Below are 25,986 nucleotides of genomic sequence, written 5' to 3'. Positions count from 1 at the left end.
CCCGACGCGGGGCTCGTACCCACGAGCCACGAGATCATGACCCGAGCCGAAGTCGGACACTTAACCAACTGAGCCCCCCAGGAGCCCCACCAGAATGATTTTTTTTAAAGATATTGCCAGGGATGGGGCTCTCTCTGTTTTCCAAAAACGGGTATAGAAGAATTAACAAAAACACTCATCGTATGCTTCCAACAGGATAACTGGGTAGGGAATCCCGACCTCGGGGTTGGCAAAAAACACTTAGGAGTTTAGACGTGTCTGGCAAACAAAAGGGGAGAGGGAAGCCTGTAATTTTCAGCGAACGGATACACATCAGATGAGATGTGTAGAAGTTTCTAGCTTCCTAACGCTGGTCAGTGCAAATCCCGAACCGGGAAATCTATTCCCACGGTGAAACAGCATCTCGTTCCAGATACATTACGTGCATCCTCTGCTTCCATGTTCTAACAGTTTTATAAAAACATTCAGATTTTACCAGTTTTTCCCACTAACGTCCTTCGTCCTTTCTAAGGATCCAACCCAGGGCACCCGGCTGGCTCGGTCGGTGTGGAGCATGTGACTCTTGATCTTGGGTTGTGAGTTCCAGCCCGGTTGGGTGTAGACTTTACTTTTTTTATTTTCTAAAAATGTTTTCAATGCTCATTTATCTTTGAGAGAGAGAGAGAGAGAGAGAGAGAGAGAAAGACAGACAGAACAAGAGCAGGGGAGGGGCAGAGAGGGAGACACAGAATCTGAAACAGGCTCCAGGCTCTGAGCTGTCAGCACAGAGCCCGACACGGGGCTCGAACTCACAGACTGTGAGATCAGGACCTGAGCCGAAGTCGGGCGCTTAACTGAGCCACCCAGGAGCCCCAGGTGTAGACTTGATTAAAAAAAACCCAAAAAACAAAAAAACCCAGATCCAACCCGGAATACTACATTGCCACTTACTCATCAAAAACTTCATTTTGGGGCCCCTGGGTGGCTCAGTTGGTGGAGTGTCTGACTTCAGTTCAGGTCTTGATCTCTCCATTCGTTAGTTCGAGCCCCACATCAGGCTTACTGCTGTCAGTGCAGAGTCCCCTTTGGATCCTCTGTCCCCACCCCACCCCCCCCGCCCCAGCTTGTGCTCTCTCAAAAATAAGTGACACATTTGAAAAAATAAATAAAATACCTTCAAAAAAAACCTAGGTTTTCAAAATGTACGTATAACACCAACATGTGCACAGTTCAAAAACAAAAATACAGCAGCACCAGCAGGTGCAAGATAAAGTCTCCCTCCGCAACCCCTCATTCCCGATCGTGATCCCGGGTTTCCACTGTGTCCCCACCGAGGTTATTTCTCAGGTAAATACCAGCACACGCAATTAAAACCTCATCAAGAGCAGAGGGAGGAGAGAGGGAAAGGCTGCCATCTTGTTTCAACACGGGGGATATACCGCGAGCCTTCCAGAAAAGTCATGAAGGAAAATGATTGTTTAGTCAGTGTGCGGGATGACCAGGCTGCAAACTGAATGCTGGCATTTCTTTTCTTCTTTTTTTTTTTTTTTAATGTTTATTTATTTTTGAGAGAGAGACAGAAAAAGAGACAGAGACACAGAGAGAGAGAGAGCGCTTGAAGGCATATAAGCAGGGGAGGGGCAGACACAGAATCCGGAGCAGCCTCCAGGCTCCCAGATGGACGGAGGGGCTCGAACCCACCAGCTGTGAGGTCATGACCAAGTCGGATGCTCAGCCAACTTGAGTCCCCCCAGGCGGCCCGAATGCTGGCATTTCTTACCGCCAGTTCAAAAAGCAGAAAAGACCGCCCACGGGCAGCACCTCGTCCCTCTGGGCGGGTCTGTCCTCCCGGGGCACAGGGAGCAGGTGCCTCAGACGGACGGGGCTGCGACACAGGACTGCGGGGGGCGTCCACACAGTCCGGATCGTTGTGACTCCTGACCCTGGGCAGAGTTTCTGGCTGGGCCACCCGGGACTGTAAAACCTCACCTCGGCGGCCACACAGCCAGCAAAGCTCGGCCTTCCTCGGAGGCTGGCCTCCCGGTCCCGGGGGGGCTACACCCAGGGCACTTTGGGGCTGCGGGGATCTGGCTCCATCATCACTGCCTGAGACCGGGAACCTAATGAGCCCAAGGGGCCTGAAAGACGACCCCCAAGACTGGAGGGGACGGGGGTGTCGGCCTCCCGTGGGAGGGTGCGGGGGGAACTGACCAGTGAGCACCCGAGTCTCTTGTGGAGGCCGGCTTGGGGCCTCTCTGGATTCTGGAACTATCTCCTGATCTGTAAACCCAGCATAGGAACTCAGTGTAGCACAGCCTTCCACGATTCAGGAAAGAAGGACCGAGCACAGTCAGACAGAGGGTCTGACCTCCCGTCCCACTTGCCCTCTGCCTGAAGACTCCAAGATCCAGGAAAGGAAGGGAGAGGAAGGGCGGGGGAGGGAGACCGAGAGAGGAGGGGTGGGGCGGGTAGGTGGAGAAGCGGGCTGCCCGGGAGAGCCCAAAGGGTTGGACACACAGTCCCTGCCGCCCCAACCGCCCACCAGGAGCGAATCGGGCCCAGGGCTCCCGTCCCTCCCCGCAGTCTGTCTTTCTGCCCGGACACCTGGAAAGCCCGTCCGGGACATCCAAGGTCCGGGACGCCCAAGGTCTTCCGGGGGTGGCCTCACGGGGCCCTGAAGGACCCTGCCCACAGAGAGCGGTCCTGGTGGGATCAGGGCTCGGACGGCGGGGACAGGAGGCCCGGGGCCCACGCCCGTCTCTTCCCACAGGGCGACCTGAGATCGCGGAGCGCCTGGCACAGCGCGGGGGCTCTGCGCCCCTCACCCTGCAGGGGAGGCACCCACCCACGACCACAGCGCAAGTCCCGGTGAAACGGCCTCTTCTAACGGGGCCCACCGGGCCGGCCCGCCTCCCGCCTCCCGCGAGGGCCCCGCGGGCACGTCCGGGAAGGCGGGGTCCCGCGTCCACCAGCGTCCCTGGTTCCCCCGCCGCCCAAGGGGTGGGCGTGCGGCCCCCTAATCCGCGCCCCCGGCGGATGCAGGGCGCGTCGGGGAGCGAGGGGCTGGGCTGCTTGGCCCACCTGGCACAGGGTCTCGCACATCGCGGGCGGGGGGGTGGGTGGGGGGGGTGGTAAATAAATACGTTCCAGGCCGCGGGCCGGACGGCGGCCAAGGGTCGCTGCCCGGGACGGAGGCCGACCCCAGGACCCGCCGCCGAGTGGGAGGCCCGCCCCGGGGGATGTGGATTGCGGCGACGGGCGGGAGAGCGGGGGTCGCCGGCGGGGTGGGTCGCAGGGTTGGGGGGGTGGGGGTCGCCGGGGTGCGGGTGGGAGTCGCCGGAGTGGGGGGCGGGCCAGAGGGCTTGCGGGGGGGTCGCCAGGGTGGAGGGGGGCCAGCGGGCGGGGATCGCAGGGGTAGGGGCGGCGGGCCGGAGGGCGGGCGGGGGTCTCCGGGGTCCCGGCCCGAGTTCGCGCCTCCCCTCCCCCCGCGCGCGCGGCGGCGGAAGCGGCGGTTCCCACGGCGTCTGGCGGGGCCGCCCCCCCGGGGGGACACGGGCCTCCGCGCGCCCGGCCCTTTGAGGCCGCCGCCGCCCCTCCCCCGGCCCCCGCCCTATATCCGCGGCCCGCGCCCCCCGGCGGCGCACAGGCTGGCGCAGCGATGGCCGCGGCGGGGTCCCGGGAGCTCGGCTTCGGGGCGGGCGCCGCGTTCCCCGCGCCCCCGCCCGGCCCCGCCGCCCCGCCGCCCCCGCGCCCCGGCCCCTTCGCGGGCTTCCCGGGCGGGGACCCCGCGCCGCCCGCCCCGTCGCAGCGCCGCAAGCGCACGTCGTTCAGCGCCGAGCAGCTGCAGCTGCTGGAGCTCGTGTTCCGCCGGACCATGTACCCCGACATCCACCTGCGCGAGCGCCTGGCCGCGCTCACGCTGCTCCCCGAGTCCCGGATCCAGGTGAGGGGGGGGGTGCTGGGGACGGGGAGCCTCGGGGTCCCAGGCGGCGAGCCGGGACGGGCGTGCGGCGGAGCGCCTGCCTCGGGCGTCGGGTACGCTCGGGGCCCCTCGAAACGGTCAAAGCCGAGTCCTCAGCGGGAGGGGGAGAGGGAGCCCTTGGATACTTTTTCGTTCTCCGGTTCAAGGAGAAGAGACCGATGAGGCCCGGCTGGGGTTCTCCCCCGCTGGGAGAAGGGTCCTTGGGACAGGGCCAGGCGACTCTCCGAGTCACCCCCAGGAGTCCCGAGGCCACGCTCTGGGCCGGTACTGGGTCTGGAATCTCGGGGTAAAGCCTGAAGCCCGGGCGGCTCCCTGGAGCCGGCTGCGTTTATTGCACATTTAGATCAGAACCCGGGGGGCTCGGGGGTGATGAGGCCCCTGCCCTTCGGCCTGTGTCCAAACGCAGGTCTAAGCGGGAGCCCTCATCTCAGCGCTGGGAGGAGCGGATTTGCTTTTGCGCATCCCCGGGGAGGTGGGGGGGGGCTGGGGGGTGGGAATGATCTGTGGGTCTCAGCAATTCACCCCAGAGGCTTCCTAAGCAGGACACCCTCAGGATTGGTTGGGACACCGTGAGCAGCAAATTTGTCCACAGCGGTGCAGTCCGCAGAGCAAAGTGCCTTCTTGATTGATTTGATGAGGGGCTGTACTTTTCAGGAATTGATTTGCCAAGTTATTTTAATGCCTATCATCTTTTAATTTTTTTAATTTTGAGAGGGAGAGAGAGGGAGACAGAGCATGAAAGGGGGAGGGGGACAGAGAGCAAGAGCGAGAGCGAGAGCGAGAGAGAGAGAGAGAATCTTAAGCAGGCCCCACGCTCAGCACGGAGTCCCAGGTGAGGCTCGATCCCGCGACCCTGGGATTGTGACCCCAGCTGAAATCAAAGAGTTGGAGGCTTAACCGACTGAGCCTCCCAGGGGCCCCCAATTCCTCTCCTCTTTAAGCCTAGAAGCATTTTATCCTCAAATTCTGAGCCCTTCTGTTTCCGTGACCCTATCTCTCATTGCAAATATCCCCGTATGGTGCCCAGGCACCCGGCAGTGGTGAGTCAGGGAAAGCCGGGGGGGGGGGGGGGGGGCTCTGAATGCCGATCTATCGGCTGGCCCCAGTGCTTTCTGAAACCCAGGGGGTCCTGGAGCAGGGAGCTAGGGCCCGCCGCCCTGGAACGTGGGGACGGTGGAGGCCATCGTGGCACAAGGACTCCAGCCCAAAGCCCCTCTTGTCTCCCTGCTTCCAGGTGTGGTTCCAGAACAGACGTGCCAAGTCGCGGCGTCAGAGCGGGAAACCCTGTCACCCCTCGGCCAGGCCGGAGCTGTTCCTCCTCCGCTCTGCTCAGGGGAGCGAAGCGAAATGCCTAAAGCCCCAGCTGCCTCTTGAAACCGATGGGACCTGCCCGCCCGATCCCTACAGGCTGGGAGAGGGCATCTCTGCCCCTCACTGCCAGGGTCAGCGTTTTGAAACCTATTGCCCCCTCTCTGAAGGCCCCAGTTCAAAGCTGGACTTCTGGGAGGAACACATCTTTTCTGCCTTTGGAAACTCTTGAGCACAGGCGGACTCGGGCCGATCCCACAGGAGCTGGAGGCTGGAGGCAAAGGCGACACACCTCACTCTCCTCAGAAGCCTGGAGAAGCCTCCAGGGGGCACCAGATGGGAAAGACCTTCCACTTACCTTCCCAGACTAGCAGGCGATGTCTCTGGCCAGCAGGGCGGTTGTGCGGATCGGAAGGTCACCCCTGGACAGTGCGTGACCTTCTCGGAGCCGCTCCTGTCCGCTCCTGTCCGTCGGGGACCAAATGAGCCCCCCTCTTTCTCTTAAACGCTTGAGGCTCCCTCCCCCCGCCAAGTCTGAACCTTCCCCTGATCTTGATTCTGTACCTCTTCCTGCCCCCACGCTGTGTCTCTCTTTCTCTCAAAGATAAGTAAATATTAAAAGAAATGCGTGCAAATTACCGTTTGCAAGTTAGCCTGAGATAAATGAAAATCTCGTCTTGGTACGTGGAGGCTTTGCGCCCTCCTGAGGGCCGGTGGAGACCGTATAGGCGGTGGCCGGGGGTGAGGTCTGTGTGTAGGCTGTGCAGTCTCGACGTTACTAGAATAGTCTGAGCTGTGTTCAGCGTCTCTACGCCAGTTGCCCTAATTTTCAGAGGTGTTATTCAAATGACTTGCGCTTTTCCGAGCAGCACATCCCCTCCGAGAAGCAATCAGGAGACAGTTCAGGCTTTGGTGGCAGACTTGAGTTTTTTTTTTTAATGTTTATTATTTTTTTTTAAGAGCAAGCGAGTGAGCACAGGGGAGGGGCAGAGAGGGACAGAGAACCGGAAGCAGGCTCCATGCTATCGGCGCAGAGCCCCATGTGAGGCTCGGTCACGGACCGGGAGAACGTGACCTGAGCCGAAGTCGGATGCTTAGCCTAGGACCTCTAAGAACATTAGTCTGTATCTCTCGAACTCTTATGAGACCCTAGCTGCTGTGTTACAGGCGTTATGAGACTGACTTCCAACTGTCATGCAAGGTAGGAACTATATTTTACTTTAATTTTATTTTTTCAAATGACTTAAAGCAATTTTTAATGTTTATTTTTGAGAGAGAGACAGCATGAGCAGGGGAGGGGCAGAGAGAGAGGGAGACGCAGAATCTGAAGCAGGCTCCGAGCTGTCAGCACAGAGCCCGACGTGGGGCTTGAACCCACGCACCGTGAGATGGTGACCTGAGCTGAAGTCAGATGCTCAACCCTCTGAGCCCCCCCCCCCCCCCCCCCCCCAGGCACCCTGGTAGGGACTATATTTGAAAGAGCAAGGAACTGGGCCGGGACTCAGTCCACCCATCTGTCCACCACCGAATAATGCCTCCTGTGTCGGCCTGGCCTTTTCCGTCAGGACTAATGATCACGTGATAGGCTTAAAGGCCCCCCCCACCCCCCCCCAGCCCATGCAGAATTTCTGCTTCTGAGTAGTCTCCTCTTGCAAAGCCATCCTCACGGAAAACCGTATGCTTATTCTCTAGTGACACTCATGTCGTTTCGAGCGCTTTTGAAACTTGTCTGTTCACTGCACAGACACTTGCTGGCTACGAACAGGCGCTTTATGAGGGCCTGGAAATGCGAGGGCCCCGGAGACGGGTGCGTGGTGGTCAAGGAAAGCTTCCGTGAGAAACTGAAGTGTAGGATGGTCAGGAGTTAGCAGGGTGAGGAGGGGGACCTGCACGTGCAAAGGCCCTGCGGGGTAAGGAGCAGGAGAAGTTGTTAGAGGTCAGACCAACCGTGACTTTTGGCGGCTTATAAAAGAGTTCTGAGTTTGTCTAGAGAGCCCTGAGCCTTTAGATGGAGAGAAAATGACCAGTTCTGTGTTTTAAGACTCTTACCTGGTGAAAGCTGCAGTTGAGGGGGCAGAGTGGAATGCTAGAGAAGGTGGGGGGTGACCTCCCGGTTCCGGGCTGGCGGGGACGGTGGCTGGGCGGGGCCAGACAAGTGGTAATGGCGAGGATTCAGAAAGTGCGTGAATTCGAGAGAAAGACTCCCCCCCCCACCCCCATGTTACACGTGGAGCCCAGTGCAGGGCTTGAACTCGTGACCCCGAGATCGAGACCCGAGCTGAGATCAAGAGTTGGACGTTTAAGCGACTGAGCCACCCAGGTGCCCCTCGAGAGAAAGGATTCAGTGGGCGCATCTTTTGATAGATTCTCAACGGTAGCAAGGGAATGTGGTTTCCGGAACTCAACCGAGGGGGGCTCAGAACCGAGCCCGCAAGCACGCGGTGTGCCGGCTTGTGGGCCCCCTCCGGCTTCCACGGCTCTCTTTGGAGCTCGTGCTCAGCGGCAGCGGCGTCGCGCAAATTCACGTACAACGGACCCCAAATGACTACTCTGAATGATTGAGGTTTCTTCTTCCCGAAACAGAAATCAAATTCAAATACGATCTCAGGCACAGTTCCTGCCACCAGCACTTGGGCACTGCTTAACTTGGGCACTGCGTAATTAGTTACGTGCGGTCTTTTTAATGTTTATTTATTTTTGAGAGAGAGAGAGAGAGAGCGCGCGAGAGAGAACAACTGGGGGAGGAGTAGAGAGAAAGGGAGACACAGAATCCAAAGCAGGTTCCAGGCTCCGAGCTGTCAGCACAGAGCCCGACGCGGGGCTCGAACTCATGAACCGCTAGATCATGATCTGAGCCAAAGGCGGATGCTTAACCGACTGAGCCACCCAGGCGCCCCTAGATACGTGCGTTTACGACCAGGTGGGATTTACGTGTGACCAGTCTTGCGTAGCGCGGGGGAAACAAGTAAAAAATGTTTTACATAATTCTAGGCAGGATAGGTTAAAACCAACCATTCACTAGGTCTACAGTAAGCCAAGAACTTGCTTGCTTAATGTTTTTCAAAGATTTGCAGAGATGGAAAAACCCCTCCCTTGAAGTCTTATTGGACAGAGTCGCAATTCAAAAGGACTTGGTAATTAATCTGCACTGATTCCCCTAAAATATAACTTCGTGGGAATTACAATTCTTTAAAATTTATTTTTATTAAAATTTTTTTAAACGTTTATTTTTAAGGGGTGCCTGGCGGGGCTCAGTCGGTTGGGTGTCCGACTTCGGCTCAGGTCACGATCTTGCTGTCTGTGAGTTCGAGACCCGCGTCCGGCTCTGTGCTGACAGCTCAGAGCCTGGAGTCTGCTTCAGATTCTGTGTCTCCCTCTCTCTCTGCCCCTCCCCCGCTTATGCTGTGTCTCTCTCTCTGTCAAAAATAAACAACATTAAAAAAAAATTAAATGTTTATTTTTGAGAGAGAGAGAGAGAGAGAGAGAGAGAGAGAGAGAGAGAGAGAGAATGAGTGGGGGAGGGGCACAGAGAGAAAGAGAGGGAGACAGAGAATCCCAAACAGGGCTCCCAGCTGTCATCACAGAGCCCGATGCAGGGCTCGATCTCATGACTCGGGAGATGATGAGCTGAAATCAAGAGTCAGCTGTTTAACTGACAGCCACCCAGGTGCCCCAAAACTTTTTAAATAGAGGGAATACTTATCAACTTGTATCAGTTAAGTGAAAATGGTAGCCAATACTACTTTTCATAGATCAATTTATTTAGAATTACAAATATTAAGAATAAAGGATTTATGCATTTCTTAATTAACATAACTGTTTAGCTAAATATAAACTCTGCACTAAAGGTTTGCAGTGGCACAAGACCAACAAAGAATAGGGAAGCATTTTTAAACTATACAAAACTTTCAAATGGAAAATAATCTGGTTTTAGTTTTATTATACATCAACATATAAAAAGTCCTATTTTATGGGACAGCTAAAAGAATCAAAGTCACCTCTACAGCTATACCTTAAACTCCAAATCTGAAAACAATTTTATTATATTTTGACTTTATAATATTCTATATTAAAACAAAGAAAATTCCAAATACACACTTTGTACAAGATTAACATCGTAGGCAGGGTTTTCCTTTAAAAACAACAAAAAACAACCAAAAAAACCCCACGACCGAATACAAACCTTTTTTTTCCTGCATTTCGTTGCACTGGTTATTATATTCGTTTTCCTTATAAAATCTTTTGACTTTATAAATTGTGTGCGGTTGGATTTTAACCAGTAATCTGGTTCGAGTTGTGCAAATAAACAAAATATGAAAATAGTGTGTCGTCAGTCTTCTTAAATACATTTCATCACAGCACTTTTTGCCCTGACGTGGTGGGAAAAGGCCTACCAAATCCACTTGCCGAAATGTAGCCATTTTGCGAGTACTTTTGTTTCCTGCTCCTTCATTTTCTTTCGACAAACAACAGAGGTTTCTTTTATAAATTATGATAAATTAAAATATTTATTACTAGAAAATGACGTGCAGGCCCAGGTCGCGCTCCGTCTATCACGTCTGCTGGTCGAGCCCGCGTCTCCCACCCGTGTTCCAGCGGCTTCCTGCAGACCGGGCCTCCGCGCCTCGAGGGCACGCTCTGTCAACGACCGAAGGGTGCGCGGCTGGGGGAGCCCGGGCCGTCACTTCCCGCTGTCGCTGCCACACGGCCACGGGCCACCCGCCACAAGGCCGTGTCTCTTGCTCTCCGCTGGGGGCGCCGCCTGCGTGTGTCGGGCTGAGTTCATGCGCGTTAAAAAAAGCGTTCGGACGTTTTCAGCTGAAAGATACCCGCCCCCGAGCAGGTGCCGTAAGCGATGCTGCCGCAGCCGGACGGTAAGAGGCAAATAAGCACGAAGCTGGTCAGCGGCGCGGGGCCAGGCGGCCCAGTGTCCTCAAGTGCCTCGTTTGGAGCTTCGGCCTCCCCCGCGTTCCAGAACCCGTAACTCGGGGTTGGGAGCCGGGGGGGGGGGCGGAACACTCCGAAGCGGGTCCCCCGCGGCCGGAGCCGCGACGTCTTCCGCTCAGTCCCTGTTGGTGTCATTGGCGGCGAAGGCGTGCAGGTTCCCCATCTGGCTGAGGCCGCTCTGGATGTGCGCGACGTGGATCTCCACGTTGTTCTGGAAGCAGCTGAGGAAGGAAGAAACGCGGTGAGCTGCGCCATCTCACTACGTCGGGAAAAGACTTCTGAGAGAAGGAAGGGCTGAACTGGAGTTGAAGAGCGGGCTGTGGAAATGGCCCCGAGGAAGGACTAAATCTCCCCTTGACACGGGCTACGACCCCAGCGGCCCCACCCCCACTGCAGGACGAAGTGAAAAGGTAGGAGGGAAGGGGGAGCGAAGGCGCTCTCTCTGGGGACCATCGCCTCAGAGGCGCCTCCACCCCGCCCAGGTCCACACGGTGCGCGTCTTCGGATTCCTTCCTCCGCAAAACGCACGTCCCATTGCTGTTCTGTCAATAGATGGCACAGAACTGACACCTCTTTTATAATTTATTTAAAGGCCAAAACTTACACGCCTAATTCTTAAAACCTGCGTCGGAAGGCACCGTGGACTAACAAGAGGGATTCGGGTCCATCGAACGAATTACCTGATATTAGAAGCATCTATTGTCCTCTTGATGTCATTTAGTGAATCTGTGAGTGATTTGAATTCAAAGGAGTTCAGGTCTCCTCCTTCTGCTAGACACTAAAAGGAAAGATATTTCAAAATTTAATTGAATCACGGTTCAAAGACAAATAGGCATCGGATATAATCTGTAGATTATAATTTTTCAGCAACAGATCAGCAGAGTTGTTTGTGTAGCTGTCAAAATTTAGGACATGTCTTCTCCCAAAGTTACCTTAATTTGTAGTAAGATAGCCGTCAGCCTGGAGATCAAGTCCGTCAGGTTTTCATTTTCGACACAGGGCTGTCCGGCGGCGGAGTTGGCATGCCTCACGATCTCCTGGGCTTCCTCCTCGCACCTTCGCCGCATGTCTGTTGGCTGATCTGCGGGCTGGAGGCCCTGGTCCGGAGCGAGCTGAGAACCGAGGGTTCAAGCAGAAGACGTTGTTCATAAGGCCATAATCTGTGTTTGTGCCGTTTTCAGAGTCGGATGGTTTTTTAATAAACTTTATTCATTTATCTTGAGAGAGAGGGTGTGCACACAAGTGGGAGAAGGGCAGTGGGAGGGAGAGAGAGGATCCCAAGCAGGCTCCACGCCGTCAGCGCGGAGCCCAACGTGGGGCTCAATCCCATGAACCGTGAGATCATGACCTGACCTGAAATCAAGAGTCGGATGCTTAACCAGCTGAGCCCCCCAGGTGCCCTCTGATTCGGATTTTTGTAAAACTAGCATTTATAATGAAAATGGTCCTTACTCCTACCTTAGAAATTTTTCTTCTCTAACAGTTCCCCCCCCCCCAATTTCTTTTATATTCTTGGTAACTGTTAATTGATATGATTTCAAACTTCTAAGAAGGAATAGAATAGAAAAGCCTTGAGAACCTTTTACCCAGAGACGCTGTTTGTGGTTTATTCTGTTTGACATTTATTTGGTCTCTCTCCGTGTAATGTGTAATTTATTCCCCTGTAACTATTTGAGAATAACCTGCAAACACTGTGCCTCTTTGCCCCAAAGCACTCCCAGTTTGTATTTTGTAAGTAAAGGATATTCTATTACATCCCCATAGTGCAACTATCACTATCAGGAATTTTTTTAACGTTTATTTATTTATTTTGAGAGAGAGCAGCAGCAGGTGAACAGCAGAGAGAGTATCCCAAGGAGGCTCTGAGCTGTCAGCGCAGAGCCCGACACAGGGCTCGAACTCACGAACCGTGAGAACCTGACCTGAGCTGAAATCAAGAGTCAGACGCTAAGCCGACTGAGCCCCCCAGGCACCCCACAATCAGGAAATTCAATGTTGATGCGAGGCCATACTCCTAACAGAACGCATTCAAATTTCAACTGTCTCAAGTGTCCTACATGTGGCTGTTCCCCCCCCCCCCCCCCCCGAAGACATGTGGTCGTCATGTCTCTGCAGGTTCCTTTATTCTGGACCAGTTTCTCTCCCATGACCTTGACATTTTTGAAGAGTAGCAGCCAATTATTTTGTACACGGTCCCTCACTGTGGGTTTGTCCGTTTCCTCGTGATTGGACGGAAGTTACGCACTTTGGGGAGGAGAACCACGAAAGTGGCACCGAGTTCCCACGCAGGGCGTCACGGTTCGGAGGCGTCACGGTTGGACGTGGGTGTGTCCAACTGCTGGTGGTGTTACCTCCGAACACTTGGCTAAGGTAGTTAGGGGTCTGCCAGACTTCCCCGTGGCACAGGGTTTCCCCTGTGTGATCAGTAAGTACTTGTGAAGGGGGATTCTGAGGCTACATAAAGACCCTGTTCCTTGGCAAACTTTCACCCTCCAGTTTTCGCGTCTAGGGACGATTCTCGCCTTTACCGGTTATTACCAGGACGGCTGCTGAGCGATACCCTTCTCCTCTCACTGTTCCTTCTACATTTATCGGGTGGCATTTGCCTACAAGAACTTTTCCTTAAAAGTTAATTGGTTAATTAGTTAATATTAGTATGGACTCACAGATTCTTACTTTCTTCAAAAGGTTATAATCTCTCAGTATAATTACTTAATGCCGAAGCCCAAACTGTCCCAGATTTGGCCAGTGGGGACCCTGTCCGGCTGGTTCTGCTGGACATGTTCCCTTACCCCAGGGGGCACATTTTACTTCCTTGCCCGCTAAGATGGTCCGGGCTCGTCTACCTTCTCCGCCCACGCTCTGGAAGCAGGCTCTTTTTCAAGGAGCGCTATTTGTAGACAGTAGCGTTTGGAACCCAAGATCGGGTGCTGGGGGTGCTCGCTGCTGTCAGGGTGTCTGCCTCCGGGCTCTCTCAGTGCGTGTGCGCACACACATGCACACTTACATCCGTGTCATATCAATAAAAGGAACCACGGAGTCAGACCGATTCTTCCTCTTCTAATTTAACGCCACAGGGTTCGCTGTAGCCTTTCCTTCTTGGCGCCTTCTCTGGAGGTGGGACAGCGGGCTTCTGTCACCCACAATACACCTCGTTACTCATCTGCTCCACTGGAATGCAGAGTTTGAGAACTGCGAACCCATACCGCCACGAGAAAAAAACCTTACTAACTGGAGTTCAGTATTTATTTAAAGTTCGGTTTACCTTCAGCCTAAGAGTATATATAGTCAAAATACTATGTTCAGGTTGTGTGGATTCGTTTTGGCCCCCGTCAGTGTTTCTGTTTCTCCTCTAGAATATGGTAAGGTTCGTTTATTTCTTTTTCTAGTCCATTTTAGAGCTGAGCTCATCTGTGTTTGCTGAGGAAACAGACACGCAAAGAAATGTCACCGCTCCTCCCTCCCCAACCCCCACCCCGTCCCCAAATCGGCTTCCGGTCTGTCCTTCCTGCATTTATTCTTGAAAAACTACGCCGTTACTCGTAGATTCTACTCCTGCGTGTTTCGGATTCCAAGGGGAACATTAGTAACTTTCACGTACTTTCCTTTTTTCACGTAGCGTAGCCTGGAAACCATCCATGTGGGTGAACAGGAAGCTTCCTGGTCTGTTCTTACGGTAGGCACTCCACGGTGCAGACGTGCCCTAAGTCCTTCAGCCAATTCCCTGTGTACGGGCATTTACGTTTTCTCCTAATACTTGGCAATTACCAGGAGTGCCGCAACGAGTAACCTTGTCTCTAATAAAAAAAACTCTAACGTTTTTAGATGCTCTGAACATTCCAGCGCAGATCTTTTGGGTAAATACAAGTTCACAAATCTGTTTGGTATACACTGGGAACAGAATTGCTTAATCATAGTGCTCTCTGTTCCTATTTTAAAATCAATACTGTATGTCCTCAAGAGCTTTGTGAAAATTAAATCAGTCTGCTTCCCTGGAAAAACGAGCCTATCACAAGAGGCCTGGCACACATCACGAAACTAAAGAGCGGTGTCACATAGGTGACAACCAGCAGGAAAATAAAACTAAATGGTAACGGAGGGCTAGAGGAATGAGCAAAATGTACTGAGGTCGGTTATAGGCAACCACTGAGCACGTCCCTACGGTCAGTGCAGGGGGATTGGTAACGTGGCCCGAGGCGGGTCTGTGGGACTTCGCTGGAGGCCGGCACGATAAAGGGCTAAGTGGTGCAGAATCTCACATCACAAGTGGAGGAGGCTCACCGGAAACATAAAAATGCGAGTGCGGGAGCATTCCAAACTCATCTCGTTTAATTCCTACCGTATGGTAAGAAAATCAAAATTAAGGAGCGCCTGGGGTGCTCAGTGTGTTAAGTAACTCTCGGTTTCGGCTCAGGTCATGATCTCATGGTTCGTTGAGTGATCTCAAGGTTGGTGAGTTCGAGCCCGGCATCCGGCTCCGTGCTGTCAGCTCGGTGTCTGTTTGGGGTTCTCTCTCTCTCCCTCTCTCAACCCCCCCTGCTCGTGTGCTCTCTCTCAAAATAAATAAACTCTGAAAAAAGTTTTTAAAAGAAAATCAAATTTTAGGTGACGCTGTTGAACTGCCTTCATGTGCATGAATTTACATACGTGGTAACAATTCACAAATAACCCTATGCTCTCTATACTGGAAGTTCGAGAATCCACAGTTCTAATGCAAAGCTGAAAGGAGGAAACAAAATTGTATACACAGCAGGACCATAACCTTGTGAGAAGAGGCAGAGGTATATATACAAGACAAAGGGGAAATAAACCAAAATATAGTATTGGGATAGCAGAATTCAGTAATCATTTTTCTTGATTTTCCTGAATTTTTTTCCAAGAGCTCTAACATTTGTGACTCAAACAAAAACCAACAGAACTGATAGCTCCCTGTGCGTAGAGCACTCTTCAAACCAACTCCAAAACAAGTAAAAACGTACGTAAACGTGGTTTTGCTAACGGGCCTCGTAAAGATAATGGCTTAGTCTGAATTTTCGAAAATGTGAAGGTAACCCGCGTTAAGCTTCAAGTAAAAGAGCGCAGGGGGGCCCCCTCAGCAATTTCCTACAAAGTCCCCACCTCATAGCAGTACTGCTGGACTTTGTGCAAGACTTTGTTGAGGTCCTTGTTCAGCTGCTCGAGCTCCAGGACGATGGTCGCGTACCGCCGCTGAAACTCGATGCCGATGGGCATGGAGTAGGACTTCTGCAAGAGACGAAAATCAGGTTCTGGTAAGGATTTTTTTGAGCAGTGCAATTTCTTCCTTTCCTTTCCTTTCTGGGGCGGGGGGGGGGGGGCGGGGGGGGGCACGAGAAAGAATGAGAGATCTGGGTAGGGGCAGAGGGAGAGGGAGAGAGAATCTTAAGCTGGCTCCTTGCTCAGTGTGGAGTCCGATGCTGGGCCCTGAGCCGAAATCAAGAGTCGGACACTTGGCCGACTGGAGCCACCCAGGCGCCCTTGAGCAGCGCAGTTTCGCTGATGTAGTAGGAGATCTGACTGATCCCAAACTAAGGTTTATTAACATTTTCTTTCCTTGACATCGTACCTCTCGTGTGTGACGGCGGCATTATCGTTATTTAGGAGACTCCTCTTACGAGTAAATCTGCCATTTACTTTTTTTAAGTTTGTTTTGAGAGAGAGAATGAGAGAGCACGCGCAGGAGGGGCCAGAGAGAGAGGGAGAGCGAGCGAATCTCAAACAGGCTCTGCATGGACTCTCAACCCGATCCCACGACTGTGAGATTATGACCTGAGCGGAAACCAAGAGTCAGACGCTTAACCAACTGAGCCATCCAGGTTCCCCTGCCATTTACTTTTTAAAAAATTTTACTTATTTAAATTCAAGTTAGTTAATACACAGTGTAGTGTTGATTTCAGGAATAGAAACCAGTGATTGATCAGTTTGCATACAACGCCCAGTGCTCATCCCAACAAGTGTCCTCCCTCCTGCCTGGCACCCATATAGCCCATCCCTCCCCGCCCCAAACCCTGCCCGCAACCCTCAGTTTGTTCTCTGTATTTAAGAGTCTCTTATGGTTTGCCTCCTTCTCTGTTTTTATCTAATTTTTCCTTCCCTTGCCCTACGTTCATCTGTTATGTTTCTTAAATTCCACATATGAGTAAAACTGTAGGTCTTTCTCTGCCTGACTTATTTTGCTTAGCATAATACATTCTAGTTCCATCCACATTGTTGCAAATGACAAGATTTTACCTTTTTTTTTTTTAAAGATCTTACAGAGAGAGAGAGGGTTTTTTTTTTTTTTTTTTTTTTTATCACCACAGAGCCTGGCGCAGGGCTCGAACTCACAAACTGAGAGATCATGCCCTGAGCGGAAATTAAGAGTTGGACGCTTAACCATCTGAGCCACCCAGGAGCCCCAAGACAGAGAATAGTTATATGAAGCAGAACTGTTGAATCTGTATACCTGTTCATTTCATTAGTCTTCCAATTTTCTCCTAAGTTTGCCACTTTTCAAAATAAAAAAGTTGGTAAAAAAAAAAAAAAAAAAACAACCCACGTATACTCATTTGAAGTATTCTGGTTACGGGAACTCCATTCTTCTCCATCTGGAATCAACTGAATGTAGCACACCGGTTAAGAGCACGGGAGCCGGAATCACACCACAGAGGTTCAAATCGCAACTGTCACCTGCTCGCTGTGCGGCCTCAGGCATGCTCCTTAACCTCTCTGTGCTGTTTTCCTCGTGTGCCAAACGGGGACCATACGAATACTTACCTAACGGGAGGACGCGGCGATGATGGGAAAGCGCGTGCCCGCGCACCGCCTCGCACACAGAAAATGCTCGGAGCGGCAGGTGCAATCGCCGTGCCCTCGTCCGTGTTTGCCCCCCACCCGGAAGCGTGAGCCGCCGTGGCCTTTGCTCCGTCCCCCCCCCCCCCCCCCCCCCCCCCCGCCGCTCCCCCTGCCCGCTGGACCGGCCGCAGGTGCTTCGACAGGCCCCTCCGGCCAGGCCGAGGCAGCCGCGTCTCCTCCAGGACTTCCCGGAGGGCGGACCTCGCGACCCGTCCCGGAAGCACAGGGAAGGCGGGAAGCAGGCCCGGGCCGCCCACGAGGCCCAGATCGCAGAACTACAATGGTCTGGGAGACAGAAACCGCAGAGGCCAGCCGCGCGACCCTGCCGCGTTACCGATGAGAGCCCGGAGGCCGAAGGAAGCCCACGCGAGTAACGTGCGGGTGACGTGACGCGACGCGGAAAATGGTGACGTGTGCGGAGTGACCATGACGACGCGCCGGACGCTGCCCTAGGTGTCCAACGGGGTCTCCCTGGATCCTCGCAACAACCCCCCCCGCCCCCCCCCCCCCCAGCAGGGGACCGTGCTTAGCCGCATCTTGCAGATGGAGGGATCTGCGCCCCCCGTGTGCACAGCCAGTAAGCGGCAAGCATGCGGGACCCAAAGGCGACTGCGGGGGTGGGGGTGAACCCCCCGCCGCCCCCCCCCCCCCCCAGAGGACCTGTGCGGCGGGGGGCGGGGGGAGAATGTTGCAGGGAGAGCAGGGAAGGGAGCACTGTGGAGGCGAGCTTCGAGGCCTCGGCAGGACCTCCGACTCAGTTTACCCCTGGTGCCTCCTGAACCGCGTCGCCTTCCTCAGCTTCAGGTTTTGTGCAGTTAGGCCCAGTGGACGACCCCCAGAGCCTGCACTTAACAGAATACAAGGGTCAACGGGCCGCAGTAAATTTAACTGCATCTCCTTGTCGGGGCGGACTGGGGGTGACCGAGGACACGGTGTGGGGTTTCGCCAAGCACCTAACCCAGTCTCTTCTTGAGGGGAAGAGTGTATTCTGGCAGACTCAGAGCTAGTTAATCTATATCAGAATTATTAAAGGCTCTGTATCTTCTTGCACAGAATTCACTGCAGGATGTCAAAGGCCTTGATCCTCAACTTCGGTGTTCAGTGTATTTATGAGCCATTTAAATACAGACATAGGAGGACTTTACATACATACACCAAAATGTACACAGGAGTGGCTGGCTGGCTCAGCCCACAGAGCGTGTGACTCTTGTCTCAGGGCCATGAGTTCAAGCTCCACGTTGGACAGGAGCCCACTTTAAAAAATTAAAAAAAAAATTTTTTTAATGTTTTATTTATTTTTGAGACAGAGACAGAGCATGAGCATGAGCAGGGGAGGGGCCGAGAGAGAGGGAAACACAGAATCCACAGCAGGCTCCAGGCCCCGAGCTGCCAGCACAGAGCCCGACACGGGGCTCAAATTCACAAACCGCTAGGTCGTGACCTGAGCTGAAGTCAATGAGCTATTTGTGTTTCAGCCACAAAGACTAAACGATGTAAGAATCGATGTCAGAATCCTACAATAGCTGGCATTGGAGAGGACAGCCCACATTCCCTGGTATTATGAAGTGAGAGCGGAATACGATGCAGTATAACAGTTATTTCAAAATATACCCACCCCAAATGCTCAATAGTATATACACTATATGTGCTTAGATGTACAAAAACAAAAAGAAGAAAAAACATCAAATTCAAGAAGAGTGGTAAGTTTTTAAATAGAATACATTTACTCAGGTTTTACACATACAATTCAAATTAAAAAAAATTTTTTTTAATGTTTATTGAGTTTTGAGAGAGAGAGAGAGAGAGAGAGAGAGTGCAAGCTGGGGAGGGGCAGAAAGAGAGGGAGACACAGAATCCCAAGCAGGCTCCAGGCTCCAAACTGTCAGCACAGAGCCGGATGCGGGGCTCAAACCCACAAACTGAGAGATCATGACCTGAGCCCAAGTTGGACGCCTAACCAACTGAGCCACCCAGGTGCCTCCTACAATGCAAATTTTTTTAAGCACAAATTTGACATTGAGTTAGGTCTACATGAATAAAGTGAGGCACAGAGTCAGATATTAAGTTGAACTATATAAAATAATACCTAATGCAACTTTTGGTCAAAAACAAGGTCTGGTAACAAAGTAATGAGTGATTTTCTTGTGTGGCTTATGAGCTGAGGCCCAAGGCAACTGTCTAGAGACGCAGAATGTTTTAGGGGATAAGATAGCAGACAGAGCAGTTCGTGTGTAAGGGTGTGGGAGTTTTGGCCATAAATTTATATAAGCCACTCCTGTGATAAGGCTAATGTCAACCTGCACAGCAAGCATATGGTACCAGTGTGACTTTATCTGGAATATTATAGCCTATCTGGGCCCCACATCATAAGGCAAACTGGAATATCCAGAGGAGAGGAAGCAGAATTGTGAAAGAATCCAAAATCATATTGTATAAAAAAAGGCTCAAGGGAAAGGGATCTTTTATTTATTATCTTTTCATTTTACTTATTTTTGAGAGCGCGTGTGCAAGCGGGGGGGGGAGGGGAGAGTGGGACAGAGGGTCTAAAGTGGGCTCTGCCCTGACAGTGGAGAGAGCCTGACGCAGGGTTCAAACTCGCGAACCAGGAGATCATGGCCTGAGCCAAAGTCAGACGCTTAACTGACTGAGCCACCCAGGTGCCCCGGGAAAAGGATCTTTTAAACTAAACTGGCAAGTATTTATTACACAAGTAGCTCATCAATACATCTCATTGGGACAGAACAGAACAATACAAAAATAGAACGTAACAAGAAAGACCCCGTCACTTATCTGTGCCCACCCACCCCACGCTGCCCTCCGCGGTGGACCCCGTTACATTTGGCGTGTGGCTTTCCAGTCACTTTTACGAGGCGTTTCATACACACATATGCACAGCTTTTTTACAAAAATGGCATCCGATAAAAATGGAATATTGTCCTACAGTCTGTCCAATGTAATGCGTCTTGGAGAGCTTTCCATGTGGATATAGGCAGATCTAACTCGCTCCTTTTAGGAATTACACGGTGCTCGGGTAGGGAAACCGTGTCAGGATTCATCTGACAGATGGCCTTCAAGACGGGCATTTACATTTTCTTCTTTTGTTGCTCTTATGAGCTATCCTTCGGAGAACACTCTTGTATGCGCATCTCTGTGCACCTGACTGTCCTCTGCGATGACGCCCCAGAACTGGAACTTACGCCCCCACCTACGGTGTAGAGCGGTCCGCCTACTTCTGCACACATTTGCCAACGTTTACGTGAAGTGTTTACAAATCTGATGGGAGACTCTTCAGTCTGCAAAGGACCAGGAAGACAGAAGAGGTGTAAGCTGCCTCCAAATATCGAAACAGTTACCACACAGAAGATGCGGAATCTTTGAGCCTACAACTGCGGCTATGGGAGGAAAGCCACAGAGTCAACGTGAAGACCTCACGACGAGGGGCGCCCGGCGGGCTCAGTCGAGTGGGCATCTGACTCTTGTTTTCAGCTCGGGTCATGATCTCCTGGTTTTGTCGGATCGAGCCCCGTGTCGGGCTCTACACTGACAGCGTGGGATTCATTCTCTCCCTCTCTCTCTGTTCCTCCACTGCTTGTACACTCTCAGTCTCTCTCAAAGTAAATAAACTTAAAAAAAACCAAAACTCATAATGAGTTGGCTGTCTTCCTCTCCCACGGTGGGACGTCTTCTTCTGTCCCTGTGTGGATAGCTCACTACCCGCCATGTTCTCTGTGCTCTTCTGATGTTCCACGGGCCTTCTGGTTGGCCGTCTCTTAATTTTTCTCTCGTGTTTTCCATCTCTGGTTTTCTTTTTTAAATGTTTATTTCATTTCTACATAATCTCTACGCCCAACACGGGGCCTGAACTCAAGAGTCAAGAGTCACGTGCTCCACCGACTGAGCCAGCCAGGCGCCCCTGCACCTCTATTTTTCAATCACACACTGTGGGAGAGTTCAACTTTTTCTTCTTAACGGTCTATTGAAAATATTTAAAATTCTTTTTGGAGCAGAAAATAACTTTGCAAGTCTGTGTATGTAACGGGATGTATCAATTGTTAGATTGTACGTCAGGCTGAGGGCTCCCTGACTGCCAGGATGAGACGTTTCCCTTACAACTTCATGCTATATAAAACTCAGCATTTCTTTTCAAGTTTATTTTATTTTGAGAGAGAGAGAGAGAGAGAGAGAGAGAGAGAATATGAATATATGAGAGTGGGGGAGGGGCAGAGAGGGAGACTCCCAAGCAGGCTCTGTGCTGATAGCTGGGGGGCTCCATCTCACAGTTCGCTAGAAGGTTCAATTTAATTTGTAATAGCTCAAAAATGTAAACTATCCAAACACCCCTCAACAGGCAAATGGAGAAACAATTGTGCTGTATCTACACAGTGAGATCCTACTTAGCAATAAAAAGAATTACGGAATGTTGCATGAACTATGGAACACACAACCAGGTGGATGAATCAAGATCATTACACCCAACGAAAGACGCCAGGCAAAAAAAAAAAAAAAAAAAAGAAAAGCACATATACTGAATGATTCCGTTTACGTACAATTCTAGAAAATGCAACCTAATCTGTGTAACAGAAGGCAGACCGGTGGTTGCCTGGAGCCTGGGGTAGCGGGAGGGATAGATCACAAAGGACTTGGGGAAATCTGGTGGGAGGGGAGTTGTAATCCCCTCTGTGGCGATGGTTTCATGGGTATGTGTGTATATGCACACACACACATATATCTGATCAAACACACATTTTTTAAACAGGTACAGCTCACTGTATGCTAATTATACCTCAACAAAGTTGGGGAAGTAATGGGAAAAACCCACCCAGATCAGCCACAGAAACCACTAACACCCCAGAAACCCCCGACCCACGTCACCTTACAATCCCTTCTCTTTTCTCTCCAAAGCAACCTAACCTTGACAGCAAACATCACAGTTTGACTTTTGAACTTTATAGAAAACACAGTTACACAGTATATACTTTTGTTCCCAGCTTCTTTCCATCAACACCGTGGGATTTATCCACGGGCTGTGTATCTCCCTAGTTAGTTCGTTCGCCGCGGCACAGTATTCCTTTGTAGAAATAGGAGGCATTCAGCCGTTCGACTCGTTCCATCTGGTGCTGGGCAAAAGGGATGCTTCTAGTTCTTGGCTGATAATAGTGCTGCTAGGTTTGGTTTTCGTAAACAGAGCCGAAGAGTTTCCCAAAGTGATGGAATAAGAAAGTTCTAGTTGCTTCACGTATTTTCCGATCTTTGATATTTTAAGTGTTTGAATATTAGCCACTTTACAGGTTGTGAGTCGTCTCTCTTTGTGGTATTAATCTGCATTTTCTCTATTACCTTTTCAAATATCTTTTGTACGTTTGAATATTCTCTATTCAATTCTCTTTCCTGTTTTCTATTTCTGTCTTTTTTTTTATTGACTTATAGTTCTTCATATATTCTGGATGCAAGCTTTTGGTCAATTATATGTGCTGTAAGTATTTCTTTCCATTCTGTGGCTTGCCTTTTATTTTCTTGTAGTTGTATCTTTTTTTTTTAATGTTTATTTATTTTTGAGAGAGAGAGAGAGAGGGAGCGAGAGAGCGAGAGAGAGGGAGACACAGAATCCGAAGCAGGTTCCAGGCTCTGAGCTGTCAGCACAGAGCCTGATGCAGGGCTCGAACCCACAGACCACAAGATCATGACCTGAGCCAAAGTCGGAAGCTTAACCAACTGGGCCACCCAGGCACCCCCCACCCACCCCCTTACCAGTTTTAAAGAGAAAGGTTTTTTGTTTATTTTTTTAGGTAGTCTCTATGCCCCATATGGAGCTTGAACTCATGACCTCAAGATCAAGAGTCACGTGCTCTACAGACTGAGCCAGCCAGACACCAAAGTTTTTTTCTCTCCCCAAAGAGAAAGTTTTTAACACTTCACTAGTAAGTATAATATCTGCTTTAAGTTTTTTTGGTAAATACTCCGTTAGATTTGGGGATATCCTTTCTATTCCCAGTTTGATAACGTATTTATTTTTCTCCCGGGGAGGGATGCTTTTCTGCATCTATCGAGATGCTCTTAGGGATTCTCTTTTCTCTCTTAATGTGGTGAATTACATTTAAATTTTTTTCTGAATAAATGATGATCTTCAAGAGTCGGACCTGCTAGTCTTGTAAACAAACATCTAAGGCGACTTTCTAATTTAAAGGTTGATAACGTACACTCTTACAACCTTGTCCGCTTTCCGGACAGATAAAAGGAAAGCTGCGTCGCAATTGGTCTTCTTTTTGGAAAGCAGCCTGGCACTTCCTCAAAAGCTTAAATGAGCTACCGCGTGGCTCAGCGACTCCACTTCTAGGCAAAGACCCAATGGAAACGACAACACACGTCTACGTGAAACCTTATACATAAGCTTTCAGGCAGCCTTACTCGTAACAGCCCGAGAGTGGCAGCGACCGAGGAACAGATAAGGAAGACGGGGTGAGTCTACACCACGGAATGTTATCTGTCAACAAAAGAGGTACCGGTAATGCACAAACCAGGCGGATGGGCCTTCACAACATGGGCCCACAGCAAAGAATCCAGTCCCCAAAGACCACACGTCGCATGATTCGTTCACGGTCAACGTCCAGAACGGGTGGACGGAAATCAGATTAGCGGTTGCCGAGGTACGGGGGGTGCGGCTTTTGAGGGGAAATGAGGAGTTACTGCTAAAAAATAAATGGGGTTTCTTTCGGGAGTGATGAAGATATTCTGAAACGGACTGTGAGAATGTCTGCACAAGCCACGAACTGAACTATGAACTGAAAACCAGTTGTCCACTTCCTGTAAATGGGTGTATGCAAGGTATCAGTAAAGCTGCATTAAAAAAAAAAACAACCCTGACCTTTTAAATATTTACTATAATCAGACATGGTTTTCTACCAACGGCTCCCATAATCAATCAGTCAGGCTGCCACACGCAGGTTGGGTGTGACGTGCAAAATGGATTATACTTTGAAGGCTGGTTAACTGGGAAGCAGATTTCTGCAGAGGTCCCCAATCCCCCGAATAAAGAGGACTAAAGCATGGCTAGACAGTTCCGACAACATATTCTGGGCAGGAAAACCAACTTCCAAAGTTGGTGGAAAAGAGAGCAGGAAGCAGCACGGGGGGCGTATCACTCAGCGAACCACTAATACAAGGTTTTAACTACAGTTCCGACAGAATTCTCAGGGACAGACGCCTTTTCCTGGACCTCCTTGGATTATTACGCATCTTTACTCATGTAGTGTTTAAGACATCTTTTCAAAGTGGGACTGTTGGTTCAATATCCACTTTTATATACGCTGAAGTGATTCAAACCTATTTTAATAAATTCCGTGTGCACTATTAGCTTGTGAATGCTCTGTATATTTTTAAGATATTCAAAGAACCCAAAATAGAAAAGGCATATTGAAATGAACAACCTCAGACGAATTTTCCCCGAGTTAATATACTACATAATTTGAGCAAGGTATATGATTGAGAAATTTGTCCTTGTTGGATTATGAAAGTGACTAAATGTTTTGGGGCACCTGGGTGGCTCAGTCAGTTAAGTGTCGGATTCTTGATTCACCTCAAGCCACGATCTCACTGTTTGTGAGTTCAAACCCCACATTAGGCTCTGTGCTAACAGCATGGAGCCTGCTTGGGATCCTCTCTCTGTCCATCTCTATCCCTCCTCCCTCTCAACAATAAATAATAAAACATTAAAAAATAAAAGTGACTAAATATTTTATTATAATCTAAAATAAATAACAAAAATAAAGTAATAAAAATAATAATCTCAATCACTTTACAAATAGAAAGTTTGAACTTCTGAGTTCATATTTTTGCCGAGTAAAGTCTGAGATAAAAGGTTAGGCTTTCCAACATCAAAGGAGACTTTCTCAGACCAATATTCTATTTTCCTTGTAAATTCCATAAGAAAATATACTTTGAACAAAATAGTATGTCCAGTCCTTTGAGGTGAGAAACAGCAAGCTACTCGGGATATTTTGGTAAAAATAAAACTTAAGTTAGCTTTCAACTTCCAAATTAAATTAATGAAATTAAATATTTGTTAAGGTGGAGGATGGGTGGGGATAGGGAAGATAAAATCACCCGTCACTGGTGCTAAAAATAGGAGGGGTTAGCAAATGTTCAGTTAGTTTAACGTTGTTAACTTGAAGCTTTAGAGAAAAATAAAAAGTTACATGGCATAAATGGAACGTATACTCAGAAAATTTGTAATTCATAATTCTGGAAAAATTGCTATATTCCCTTTCTTTTAAAGAACAGCTCTTCTGTTTTATTTACTGCTTTTTGAGATTCACAGAGAAAGAGCATGCACGTGGGGGAGGGGCGGGGGGGGGGACAGAGGATCCAAAGCGGTCTCTGTGATGACAGCGAGCCCGATGCGGGGCTTGAACTCAAGACCCATGAGATCATGACCTGAGCCAAAGCTGGAAGCTTAACTGACTGAGCCACTCAGGCACCCCACAAAGGAGGTACTTTGCATATAAATCCATCTGTCTGTGACAAAGACGGGTATCAAAAACACTCCCGAACATACTTCTGATACTATTTATAGTTCGTATCTCTCCAAAAATCAACACAATTTGCAATAGCATTCATTTAAGTTTTTCTTTATAAAAATTTTTTTTAAATGTTTATTTTTGAGAGACAGAGCATGAGCGGGGGAGGAGCAGAGAGAGAGGGAGACACAGAATCCGAAACAGGCTCCAGGCTCTGAGCTGTCAGCACAGAGCCCGACGTGGGTCTCGAACCCATGAATTGCAAGATCATGACCTGAGCCGAAGTCGGATGCTTAACCGACAGAGCCACCCAAGCGCCCCTAAACAATTTAAGGTTCAATTCTCTAAGTAAACACGTGATTTAGGCTTTTCCTTCCTTGGGAAACGTATCATTCTACAGTAATC

At 50.4% G+C, this 25,986-nt stretch overlaps 2 protein-coding genes and 1 long non-coding RNA gene across 8 annotated transcripts in view; 2 read left to right on the top strand and 1 right to left on the bottom strand.

Annotated features, from left to right (window-relative positions):
- The first annotated feature begins 3,637 nt into the window (after positions 1–3,637).
- Positions 3,638–5,906, top strand: MIXL1 (Mix paired-like homeobox). Of its 3 annotated transcripts, none has more exons than XM_027046307.2 (2): positions 3,638–3,922; positions 5,172–5,906. In XM_027046307.2, the coding sequence occupies exons 1-2, from the start codon at positions 3,638–3,640 to the stop codon at positions 5,499–5,501; spliced, it is 615 nt and encodes a 204-aa protein (XP_026902108.2). In that variant the 3' UTR covers positions 5,502–5,906. The 3 variants fall into 3 exon arrangements, 2 of the variants coding, with proteins under 2 accessions (XP_026902108.2, XP_026902109.2); XM_027046308.2 differs by having other exon boundaries at positions 5,196–5,904; XR_008293352.1 differs by lacking the exon at positions 3,638–3,922 and adding an exon at positions 4,031–4,247 and having other exon boundaries at positions 5,196–5,335.
- Positions 5,907–9,009: 3,103 nt separating this feature from the next.
- LIN9 (lin-9 DREAM MuvB core complex component) overlaps positions 9,010–25,986 on the bottom strand; it is a 62,546-nt gene continuing 45,569 nt past the window's right edge. For all 4 annotated transcript variants that reach the window (XM_053209741.1, XM_053209742.1, XM_027046127.2 and 1 more), the window contains 4 exons: positions 15,335–15,460; positions 11,149–11,328; positions 10,897–10,994; positions 9,010–10,437 (listed from right to left, as the gene is read on the bottom strand). In XM_053209741.1, coding sequence (XP_053065716.1) covers positions 10,332–10,437; positions 10,897–10,994; positions 11,149–11,328; positions 15,335–15,460 — 510 coding nt within the window. In that variant the 3' untranslated portion in view covers positions 9,010–10,331. The remainder of the gene's footprint in view (positions 10,438–10,896; positions 10,995–11,148; positions 11,329–15,334; positions 15,461–25,986) is intronic.
- LOC128313114 (uncharacterized) lies at positions 10,435–11,438 on the top strand. The gene is made up of 2 exons (XR_008293354.1): positions 10,435–10,626; positions 11,216–11,438. It is a non-coding gene; the product is annotated as an uncharacterized LOC128313114 (long non-coding RNA).

Source organism: Acinonyx jubatus, chromosome E4, assembly GCF_027475565.1.
Source record: "Acinonyx jubatus isolate Ajub_Pintada_27869175 chromosome E4, VMU_Ajub_asm_v1.0, whole genome shotgun sequence".
Taxonomy (NCBI): Eukaryota; Metazoa; Chordata; class Mammalia; order Carnivora; family Felidae; genus Acinonyx; species Acinonyx jubatus.
The sequence above is the reverse complement of the archived record's forward strand: the minus strand, read 5'-3'. Positions and strand labels throughout refer to the sequence as shown.

What these genes read in the sequence shown, in the direction of transcription:
- MIXL1 (XM_027046307.2), top strand. Translation starts at nt 3,638, where the DNA reads ATGGCCGCGGCGGGGTCCCGGGAGCTCGGCTTCGGGGCGGGCGCCGCG. An exon ending in TCCCCGAGTCCCGGATCCAG is followed by an intron (nt 3,923 to 5,171) that starts GTGAGGGGGGGG and finishes TCCAGCCCAAAG; the next exon opens with CCCCTCTTGTCTCCCTGCTT.